The 12,477-nt window shown below is 38.8% G+C and overlaps 1 protein-coding gene across 15 annotated transcripts in view; it reads right to left on the bottom strand.

Annotated features, from left to right (window-relative positions):
• Window positions 1-226: 226 nt before the first annotated feature.
• The window catches only part of LOC112252016 (muscleblind-like protein 2a), a 43,752-nt gene continuing 31,501 nt past the window's right edge, over window positions 227-12,477 (bottom strand). For 5 of the 15 annotated variants that reach the window (XM_042306703.1, XM_024422883.2, XM_024422887.2 and 2 more), the window contains 5 exons: window positions 9,702-9,755; window positions 9,122-9,278; window positions 7,408-7,443; window positions 5,942-6,036; window positions 227-2,299 (listed from right to left, as the gene is read on the bottom strand). In XM_042306703.1, the coding sequence (XP_042162637.1) occupies window positions 2,285-2,299; window positions 5,942-6,036; window positions 7,408-7,443; window positions 9,122-9,278; window positions 9,702-9,755 (357 nt within the window). In that variant the 3' untranslated portion in view covers window positions 227-2,284. The remainder of the gene's footprint in view (window positions 2,300-5,941; window positions 6,037-7,407; window positions 7,444-9,121; window positions 9,279-9,701; window positions 9,756-12,477) is intronic. The other 10 variants (XM_024422888.2, XM_024422893.2, XM_024422894.2 and 7 more) reach the window with 10 other exon arrangements.

Here is a 12,477-nt window from a genome sequence, read left to right as displayed (position 1 = left end):
AATAGAATACAACATTGTTCAATAACTAATGTTAAACAAATAAAAACTAAGTATATTCCATTTATTTCCATCAAACGTTACATAAAAATGAACTTTTCTGAAAATGTTAAATAAAAAAAGTGATGGAAAAAGACAAAGATGGTGAGGACATGAGTGAAGGAGTCTCACTGTTGATTGTCTGAATTGATCAAACATCATGGAAAAAAAATCTCCTTGATACTGTTGAGATTTTTTTTTTTTTTTTTTAATGTTTACAGACAGATTTCACTCACACACAAAATGAAAAGGGGAGAATGAAAGACTGGGTAACATTTCGAGTTTGCACCTGTGTGAATTTTTTAAACTGTTATTTCAAGAGCAAATAAAACATACAAGTTTGAGCAAAAAGGTAAAATAATGGTACGTGTAGATAAATTGTAAATAGTTCAATATTTTTTAAACTTTATTTTCATCTTTTATATCCTTCTGTAAATAACTGGCTCCATTAGTCTTTTATACCCTACTGTAAATAACATGTATAGACTTTGCACTGGTGGATAAATCTGTCTTCTGTTTGTAAGTGCTAGTTTTATAGACCAGTTTGTACATACAATGAAGCTTCGACAATAACATATGTAGAGTTACACGAGTTTCATTACATTTGTAATGTGACCACGTCCTACCACTAAAACATGTATTGTGATACATTCTGCTTGAAAGATGTTAGACTATGATATCAATGCAGTAAACGTGAGGATATGATAAAGACAGCTGTATAAAGAGAAGAATGAGTTAGCAACATAGAATTACGATACATATCTGGTTTTCTAACCTCCAATCACTTTTTTAGAGATTAAAAAAAAAAAAAAAACGTTCAACTCATTAAGAATGAAGCTAAACCATGTTACATAATGAACCCTCACTGAACATCATGCCAAAGCAGTCATGTTCAGATCTGTGCGATATTAACATTTAATTATTATTTTTATTTTTTAAATTAAAAAAGTCAATGATCAATGAAAAGTTAAAGCAGTAAAAACTAACCCGCTGTACAAAGAGTACCAATGCACTGAATTCACATCACACACACAAAAAAAGGTGTTCATTTTCTTCCAGAAATGATTATTGTGAGAGTGTGGAGTGTTTTGAGAAATTGTGAGGGTTTTCTATTTAATTTGGATTTTTTTTTTTTTCACACAGCCTTTTTGAAGATGCATGTTATATACACACACATTACTTTAGGCACTTCTACAGTTAAAATAAGACCGGATTAACAAGGGACCTCCCGTCATGTTTAAGTCAGAATTTTTAACAAAGATCACCACATGTACTGTACCTTTCTTTTGAAGTCTTATCATTCTGTTCCCCATTTAATGTCGGTGGCCTCGGAGTATAGCCACCTAACCCTTTAAATGTCTAATAGCTCACCAAACTCTTACTCAGACTTTCAAATCCTCTAAGGTGGCTTATTTTCAGCCCACCAATCACTCTGCTAGGTCATTGGCACATCTGGTATTTCTTGGATGAATGCTAAAATACTCAAGGCCCAATAGACATAAACGCAAACAGTGCAACGCAAACAGACACATGGAACCAGTGATCGCTAGATTCATGATCAATTCTGGAATTAGTGGCTGATTATATCACTGCCATTTGGCCACCATAAGGTAGAAGAATGAAATGTTCTGCTATTATCATGTCTTATTTCTTCGTCATAAAGGGACCAAGGCACACCGGGAGGGGGAGCAGTGATCCTATACTCAGAGAACAACAGACTATCCATCCTCCATCACATTCATCCTTTACAAGAACAAGGAGAGCACTCCTTCCAGCCTGATGCACAGGCCAAGTGTACATTTGTATATGGGGTAAAAACAAGAGAGCTTTTCAATGGTCTGTTTTAAATAAAAGGAATCAAACACTTCAGATGCACAATCAATTCTGCAAAAAAAAAAAATGTAAAAGTTTGATTTGGGTGAGTTGTGTAGTTTTAGCAAAACATTAAAAAGGTCATAAAAGTAATTGTTGAATACCTTTACAATTACATTTTCAGAATCCCCAATCGTGTGTATACATATAATAAAATCATACATTTACTTATCAGTAATGGTAGTAGTCCTAGCAACACTGGTATATCATATATATATATATTTTTTACCATAGCTCAATGTTATACATTGCCTCTAATCTTCTTCTCAGCATGCAGGTTGCTGTAGTTCTCTTGTGGAGCAAATGTAGTATTTACAGACGGGCTGTTTGGGACCTCTAAGGGCAGCGTCTTGACACTCTGTTCCTTTCCTGTTAGTTACTTGAGGATGATCTGTTTGGAGGAGCAGAGATTGAGACATCATGTTACTCAATTGGTGGCATTCACAATCAACATGACTGATTGCCCTTAGGCCCAAGTAACAGTGCCAGTGAGTTTTTTGGAAGACAAAAACAGTACTGATGCAGCTCTATACAAGATTCATGGTAGGAAATGATGAAAGAAAAAAAGGGTTCTTATCTGCAGAAGTAGAACAGTAGCAAAAAACTGTGACCAGTATAATCAAACAATGCTGACGAAACAAAGAAAACCATGGGTAAGATATACATTTAAATCCTGCATGTAAAACAAACATAATTCTGTTGAGTTGAGACATCTTTCAGATCAGATTCAGAGCTGAGGCAGTAGTCTACATACCCAGGTTATTGTAATAACATTGAAAATAAAAATGAACAAAATCGACAACAGCGCAAACTAAAAATGTTGCAAATCTCAACAAAAACTAATTGAAATCAGAGAAAGTTTATTTTTATTTTTAAATAGCCTAGCTAGAGATTTTTTGTAATATTTATTTTATTTAACCAGGCAAGTCAGTTAAAGAACAAAACTCTTATTTACAATGACGGCCTACCCCGGCCAAACCCGGATGACTCTGGCCCAATTGTGCGCCGCCCTATGGGACTCCCAATCACAGCCGGATGTGATACAGCCAAACCAGGGACTGCAGTGACGCCTCTTGCATTGAGATGCAGTGCCTTAGACCGCTGAGCCACTCGGGAGACACACACATTAACTGAGTGAGTACACCAAACATTAGGAACACCTTGCTAATATTGGAATAGCACACATACACAATCCATGTCTCAAGGCTTTATAATCCTTCTTTAACCTGTCTCCTCCCCCTTCATCTACACAGATTGAAGTTGATTTAACAAGTGACATCAATAAAGGATCGTAGCTTTCACCTGGATTCACGTGGTCAGGCTACGTCACGGAAAGAGCAGGTGTTCCTAATGTTTTATACACTCAGTGTATATTCCATGTTAACAACCTGGGTGAAATAAAATACCAAAACATCCAGCAGAATAAGCTTCAGGACAAGTGTGGTGGTTTGTTTTAATGTTCTCCCAGAATCTGAACTGACCCCCTCAAGAGGAAGTGTCTAAAAGAGACAACACAGGAAAGTCACAGGCACATGTGACAGCCCTGTCACACACACACACACTAGGGCTGAGCGGTATACCGTATTGTACTATATATATATATATCGGTATTGATGCAGGACCGTTTTTTATTTATTTTTTACTTTACCTTCTGTAACGGTATTTGAATGTTTGGTTTGTTAAATGTGATATGCTGTGTGTAACGTCCATTTTTATAGTTTACGTCGCTACTTGAGTCATCTCTCTCCGTACCACTTTCCACACAGACCTAGCCCCCGGCGCCTGGTACTCATGGAGCGCATTTGTTGTTCCTCGACCACGAGACACTTGCGTTCAGTCTGCATGGTCAATGCAACACATGCAACCATGTTGATGACAACCAGTGGAGTAGCGGTGCATTGAGAAGTGGGTATTACTCTAATTTTGCCACAATTTTTGCCGAACGACCCGTTCGGACAAAGGAAAGGCACACTGTGTGAAACCTTCTATGAGAAGCAGTGACATACACTCTGAATGATCTAAAATGATGAAGCCCATATTGGTCTTTCACATTCAGGCTAACCCAAGCTGTACTGTTCAGTCGGATAATAGTAGGTCTACTATTGAAACAGATAAACTGTCAGAGTCAGAAATTCACAGGTTCAGATTTTTACCCAATTTTTTCAGATTTTGGTTCTCAAAGTCAGACCTTTTTATTTTTTCTATTTATTTTTTTAAACAACAAAATGGTATATTCTAAGTCCATACAATGCTTAAACCACATCAGGAAACCACTTTTGGGGTCTGGGAGAAAAAAAAAAAGAAAAAAAAAAATCGAAGAAATGTTGATTGCTGAGAGTAGTTCCCCTTTAATTGAAGTGTGCAGGCACCTAGCACTACTATTTGATTAGCAGTGTTTCTCTAGCACATGAGATGGAGTTTGCAAAATGTATTTATACATCATATACCTCCACTACACTACTTTGATACATATCAGTGGAGATAAAGAAGTGAGTATTTTTTATTTATTTTACCTTTATTTAACCAGGCAAGTCAGTTAAGAACAAATTCTTATTTTCAATGACAGCCTAGGAACAGTGGGTTAACTGCCTGTTCAGGGGAAGAACGACAGCTCGGGATATGAACTTGCAACCTTTTGGTTACTAATCCAACGCTCTAACCACTAGGCTACCCTGCCGTATACACAATGCCCACTGTAAAATAAGTGGGTATAGCATCCACTAAACCACATCAAGGCTGTTTTCACTTTGCTTCTTAATATAAATCCCCTAACATTCTATAACTACACTATTAGTTTGTGTTTCTTACATCTTCAAACAACTAGTTTGTCTTTTCTTAGCAAGTTGGGCCTAAATCTTGTTAGCCTGATAATACCGGTGATGGTGTACACCTAAATCAGCATGTTGTTTGTGCAACAGTATCTTCTAAATCATAGAGGAAGCATGAATATGTTCGCAACATGAAGTAGCTAAGATAATGCATTCAATATGTAACCAGATATTATAGGGTCCCCTAGGAAACACTGACCAACACGTTGGTTCCTACCCTGTAACAATAACTCCTCCCTGGCATTTTAATTAATTGTCATGTCAAAGAACACTGTATTCAAAGTGCCCACTATTATATTCTAACTACAGAATTAGAATAATCATTCTATTTCCATGATTTCAACAGTTCATCCAAATGTTTTGCTCTAAATCACAAGTAAAATCGCAATTGCAACATTTGGTTAAAAATAAGGCCTAAATTGTTTGCCCATATCGTCCAGCCCATTGTGTGGAAATGTGTTCTCAAATGAAATGCAGAAATTCATGAAAATGTCAACATTTGTTTTTGATTGAAGTTGAATTGAACTGTATCAAACAATCAGAATGGCGGAAAACCCATTCAAATCACTTAAGAATGTATGTGTTGCCACCATAGGGTCATGCACTATTCATGAAGCAATTTAACAACTTTTATTATTCAAAAACATAAAATTACCATCAAATACAGTCCAACTTTTTTTTTTAAATACAGTGATCTGATATTTTGTCCATAACGCCCAGCCCTCAAACACACACACACACACACACACACACACACACACACACACACACACCACACACACACCACACACTTAAGTCCTTCTTGTGATAATAACAGCAAATTCTAAGCTTTAATTGATTCAATTGGTCTCTTTAGTCGGAGGGGCTAATTTAGGCTGGTTCAACCCATAGGCTTATCTATAGCTTATTTTTTTTCTCTGACTAGACAGAATTATAGTAACACCTGAATTAAATAAAAAGAAATTGTCACTAAATTTAAAAAACTATTAAGGAAGTTCTGCAAAGCACAACAAACTACGATTTGCAGATGAGAGCTCTCTAAGTGCTTTCTGTCATTACTATATTTAATACAGCATGTATAATAATTCTAGTCAAGCTTGCTAATTAAGCAAGGCAGCAGGCAGGAGAGCCTTGATGATGTCATGACCAGCACTTATTCAGAGCTCAGGGATTCATGAAAGAAAGCTTTAAAAAAAGGAGCAAACCTGATTGGCTGGTGCTGTTGCTGCGTAGGGAACACTTGTGGCAGGAGTAGTTGCTGCAGAGACAGTAGCAGGCGTAGCACTGTACATCATGGGTACTTTTTCAGGAAGGGAACCATGGAAGCAATGAACAGGTAGCTGGAGCATTATGGTAACCATAGCAACATTTAGTCTATTTCTTCTTCGCATGGTGAATACAGTACAACAACATCAGCAGCAAGCCATCATTAGGTTTTTATTTTAATGGAACCTTTATTTAATAATTTTTTTGTATATTTATTTTATTTAACTAGGCAAGTCAGTTAAGAACAAATTCTTATTTACAATGACGGCCTACCCCGGCCAAACCCTCCCCTAACCCGGACGACGCTGGGCCAATTGTGCGCCGCCCTCTGGGACTCCCGATCAGGGCCAGTTGTGATACAGCCCGGGATCAAACCCGGGTCTGTAGTGACGCCTCTAGCACTGCGATGCAGTGCTTTAGACCGCTGCGCCACTCAGGATCCCTAGGTTAGACCAGCAGATGGCATGCAATCACAGTGCAAAGGGTCATGCAATCACAGTGCAAAGGGTCATGCAGTCACAGTGCAAAGGGTTATGCAGTCACAGTGCAAAAGGGTTATGCAGTCACAGTGCAAAGGGTTATGCAATCACAGTGCAAATGGTTATACAATCACAGTGCAAAGGGTTATACAATCACAGTGCAAAGGGTTATGCAGTCACAGTGCAAAGCATGGGAGAAATAATGGAGGAAAGCTGCTTCAAGTAACATTTCAGGAAATGTGTCAGATAGTTGTCCGATTCCCAGAGAAGACAATATGAAACTAAACGCTTCCAATTAGGACATGGAAAAATTATGTTTTGCTTATCATATATCATCATTAGGATGGTATCTTCACTGCTATGTTAGTAATAGGTTCCATTTTAAAACAAGAGGAAAGCAATTTGATATGGAAAGACCAAGACATGTCCAATAAAATCTCTGGGAAACTGATAAAACTGATCCTAATCCACAGAGCAGTAAAGAACTAGAAATATCAACAAGCAGCGCTTGTAACTGATGTCACCTATTTTCAATACTTGTATTATCTACAACGGAATGATTATCACTGCAGAGAACAACAGACACAAAACAAAATAAACTAAATAATCATAAGAAAAAAAAAGTAGGCCAATCAGTGATGGCGAAGAGTATAAAATAAAAGCCAGAGCTTTGACAAAGACATGACTAACAGAGAAAAAAAATGTATGCTGAAATGTGTTATAAAAATACACTTTCCCACAGGTGATTTAAAAATGTACTGGTTCCTAACGTATATAAAAACAACCTTACCCCCTGACCCAGAGAATATTTATCCAAGAGAATATTGAAATAACAGGAAAGTATTTTAAACCAACAGAGAGAACCATTCCATCCATATTCTCCATTCATTAGTGGTGATATCAGAAAAAAGAAACAAGGGACCTACCAACGCCGGTAGCAGGAGACATGCAAAACACTGACCCTGTGTGATTGTGCAGTGGGAAGTGAGTAGAGGAAAATGAGGGAGAAAAACAGGTTAGCTAGTTTTCAGCATGCTTTAACACATTCAAAAAACAAATACAAGCCCTCAATGGGAAACCAATGGTTCTTTAGCTTGGTGAGCAGACACAGATACAAGCCCATGACAACCAATGCGTGTTAGAAGTATAGTGTGTGGGTTTAAGTGTAGGGTGTAGATGAGACTTGCAGAATAAAATAGCCCCTGTCGACTGACATGGGAATCAGTGCTAGGGCAGCCAGGCAGTACAGTAGTTAATTTAGTAGCGCAATAAAGCATCTAACAAGAGTGCATAGTGGTTGTTACTGTTGATTATGGCTGTCGGAGGAAGGCCATGTTGAGAGAAAGAGCTAAGCTCATGATATAATTAAGCAATAAGGCCCAAGGGGGTGTGGTATATATGGCCAATATACCACGGCTAAGGGCTGTTATTATGCACGACGCAAAGTGGAGTGGCCATACACCACAAACCCCCGAGGTGCCTTATTGCTATTATAAACTGGTTACCAATGCAATTACAGAAGTAAAAATAATTTTGTGTCATACCCGTGATATACCACCTGCTGTCAGCCAAATCAGCATTCAGGGCTCGAACCACCCAGTTTATAAAGGCATATTAATACAGGGTTCTACTTAGCCATGTACTTACTGTATCACAACAATGTAGGCCAATGGCCTGAATTTGATACATTTGATTAAAGCCGGTCTCCTTCAACCAACCTGGATGATGTCATCTGGACGCACTGATATATCTAACTGCCAGGACATTGAACTATTACGTATGTGACAGTGATATTGAATGTGCATCATTTGCAAAAAAAATGAACAGCTGAAATTACAAGGTGTTGCATTACTTCATCACAGCTAGGAATGCAGAAAAACAAGGACACCTGACTCACAGTAAGCCACCTTAAACAGATATAACCACCAAACATTAGCAGGGGGGGAATGAGGAGGGAATTATAAAGTCCTCATTAGTCATAAAGGGACAGTGGAGCTATGGAGCCATGGATTATATTTAGAGAGTTGGGTTGTGGAGCCATGGATTACACTCAGACAGCAGGGCTGTAGAACCATGGATTACACTCAGACAGCAGGGCTGTAGAACCATGGATTATATTTAGAGAGTTGGGTTGTGGAGCCATGGATTACACTCAGACAGCAGGGCTGTAGAACCATGGATTACACTCAGACAGCAGGGCTGTAGAACCATGGATTATACTCAGACAGCAGGGCTGCAGAACCATGGATTATACTAAAACAGCAGGGCTGCAGAACCATGGATTATACTCAGACAGCAGGGCTGCAGAACCATGGATTATACTCAGACAGCAGGGCTGCAGAACCATGGATTATACTCAGACAGCAGGGCTGCAGAACCATGGATTATACTCAGACAGCAGGGCTGCAGAACCATGGATTATACTCAGACAGCAGGGCTGCAGAACCATGGATTATACTCAGACAGCAGGGCTGCAGAACCATGGATTATACTCAGACAGCTGGGCTGTGGAGCCATGAATTATATTTAGAGAGCTGGGCTGTGGAGCCATGGATTATATTTAGATAGCTGGATTAAATAAAATAGCTATGGATTATGGATTATACTCAGACAATTGGGCTGTGGAGCCATGGATCATACCTGTGGGATAGAACGCAGCTGTCTGCTGGAGCTGTGCATTGGCCAGAGCCTGCTGGTAGTGCAACATACTGGGGTTGAAGAAGGAGCTGGCCCCGTGGTTCTTCTCCAGTGCTGGTCTCTTTGGTAGGGGCTGCAGGCAGCCATAAGGGAATGCCTGCTGAGGACAAAAAAACATGTTAACACAACACAGATAAAACACTTAACAGTAGCTCTCATGTATGTAAATAATATCACTGGCTATGAGCTTTATACTGTATGTAAATAATATCACTGGCGATGAGCTTTATACTGTATGTAAATAATATTACAATCATTGCCAAATGGTTGAGCAAAACTGTATACAACTATTACATCACAAAATAAAAGGTATTTATTATCAAATTAGTGAGTGGCTAAAACTTCATACTGTTAATTTAACACCTATTAAATTACTGAACGATAACTGACGGTGAATGATTCTGTACACATACTAGAGGAGTCTTAAGAAGTTATAAAAACATAAATGACAAATTAAATTACGTGAGTTGCTACAGTACAATTAATAGCTACATGCAAAGCAAAAGGTGAAAGGTCAAAGTACCAGGTCTACAGTTGCCTCGAAGGTTCGCTTCATTGCTTTGGCAGTCGACTGAGTCTTTTAATAGCAGACAGCGAGCACATGATGGCAGTGTGCCAATGGGATTGAAGCGTATTAACATACAGGTAACAGCAAGCAGAGGTGCGTCATGGGGACAGCATTGCATTGTGGATAGGTGAGAAGGAGAAAAAAAAAAAATCTGAATGCAGTTTACCACCACATACAAAACAATAGGCATGCACAATAAACAAATGTAACTGATTCAAGGAAACATACGACTGACTCGTGAATTAGTATGTAAGCATTTACCATACTCATTAAATAGCTTAATCTAATAGAATTTAGAATTACAACAATACTTTGCAACGACATTAGGACTGAGGTTATTTGCTAATGTAGAAAACAGAAACAGTAGTAGATCACAATATGTTCATAATTATCAAATCATTATCAAATTGAATATACAGTTTAGGCTACTAAATAAATGTTTTAGTAATGCATTAATTGACAGACAATTGCTATACCAGGATTGTACATGATACACATAAATTTGAAATAGAGACAAGAGGTAAAAGGCTAACTGGCATTAGCTAGGCTACTGTGAATTTTTTAACCTGTGAATTTTTTCTCGACTGAGAGCTAGGTCTGATTCATGTAATCTTGAGTGTTTTACATGTCATACTAAATAGGGAACAGAGAGAATGATATACCCACTGAATTGATGATAACTTATGTACAGAATGTGGAGCTCTGTTTATTGTGAGATTAGGTATCAAATTTGCACTTTTTGTTAAATTTATTAAACACATTGGTCATTCATCGTTTCAGCCAAAAACTGTACCTTCACTACACTACAAAATTCCTCAGCATAACAGACGTATCACTACATGACCAAAAGTATGTGGACACCTGCTCGTCGAACATCTCATTTCAAAATCATGGATATTAATATGGAGTTGGTCCCCCCTTTGCTGCTATAACAACCTCCACTCTCTGGGAAGGCTGTCCACTACATGTTGGAACACTGCTGTGGATACTTACATCCATTCAGCACAAGAGCATTAGTGAGGTCTGGCACTGATGTTGCGCGATTAGGCCTAGCTCGCAGTCGGTGTTCCAATCCCTTGATTGTTTGATATGGTTAAGGTCAGGGCTATGCTGGCCAGTCAAGTTCTTAAACACCGATCTCGACAAACCATTTCTGTATGGACCTCACTTTGTGCACAGGGCCATTGTCATGCTGAACAAGGAAAGGGCCTTCCCCAAACTGTTGACACAAAGTTGGAAGGACAGAATTGTTGAGAATGTCATGGCATGCTGTAGCGTTAAGATTTCCCTTCACTGGAACTAAGGGGCCTAGCCCAAACCATGAAAAACAGCCCCAGACCATTATTCCTCATCCACCAAACTTTACAGTTGGCACTATGCATTGGGGCAGGAAGCGTTCTCCTAGCATCCGCCAAACCCTGATTCGTCCCTCGGACTACCAGATGGTGAAGAGTGATTCATCACTCCAGAAAACACATTTCCACTGTTTCAGAGTCCAATGGCGGCAAGCTTTCCACCACTCCAGCCGACGCTTGGCATTGTGCATGGTAATCTTAAGCTTGTGTGTTGCTGCTCAGCCATGGAAACCCAGTCATGGAAGCTTCCGGTGAACAGTTATTGTGCTGACGTTGCTTCCAGAGGCAGCTTGGACCTCAGTAGTGAGTGTGTGGCCTACCACTTTACAGCTGAGCCATTGTTGCTCCTCGAAGCTTCCACTTCACAATAACAGCACTTAGTTGACCAGGGCAACGGTCTGACTTGTTGGAAAGGTGGCATCCTATGAAGGTGCCCTGTTGAAATTCACTGAGCTCTTTAGTAAGGCCAATCTACTGCCTATGTTTGTATATTGAGATTGCATGGCTCTGTGCTCGATTTTATACACCTGTCAGCAAAGGGGTGTGGTTGAAATGGCCAAATCCACTAATTTGAAGGTGTCCACATACTTTTGTATATATAGTGTATCAAGGTACTAAAGCATTTACCAACTCTAGTAATACTAGTGCTGTAATACAACAGTATTTAAGTAATTCTGAGACCATGCAAAAAATGAAAACAGATGATAACTGATGATAAAATATATGGAGGAACAGAAAATAGCAGAGATTGGATGGAGGATACAGAACAGTCTATGTAAGGCCATGCATGTTGTTGTTTTTAACAGCCAAAATAGAAGTCTGAATGTGCCATTATGTGAAATGTGTACATTGTATACATGAGAGTAATGTTGAATCAGCTATTCAAATGCTGCTGCTGGAGAATTTGACTATGGATGTTTAGCAGATAGGGCTTTATTCTTAGGACCTTTTTGGAAGTTTAAGATGAAGGCAAAACCAACAGCAGACAATAGATCACAATGAAACAAGACAGTAACTGTAAGAAACAGGGTTCACTTTGCAGCAGCTGGCAAATCGAACACAGATTTTCAAAAAGCATGAAAGCAAAGTGAGACGGCCAAAGCTAATCTTTAGATTAACTAACCTTTTCCTAGCTGTTTATCAGCTAGGTTAGTAAAACAACTAGGTAAAGGTTAGCTAACCTGCTAGTTAAAGGTTAGTTAACCAGCTAGGTAAAGGTTAGCTAACTAGCTAGGTAAATGTTATCTTTAGTTCAACAGCTAGGTAAAGGCTAGCTTTAGTTAAATAGATAGATAAAGGTTAGCTAACCAGCTAGGTAAAGGTTAGTTAACCAGCTAAATGTTATATTTAGTTAAACAGCTACATAAAGTTTAGTT

This window comes from Oncorhynchus tshawytscha, linkage group LG26, assembly GCF_018296145.1.
Source record: "Oncorhynchus tshawytscha isolate Ot180627B linkage group LG26, Otsh_v2.0, whole genome shotgun sequence".
Lineage (NCBI taxonomy): Eukaryota > Metazoa > Chordata > Actinopteri > Salmoniformes > Salmonidae > Oncorhynchus > Oncorhynchus tshawytscha.
Note: the sequence above shows the minus strand (reverse complement) of the source record. Positions and strands in the feature narration are given on the sequence as shown.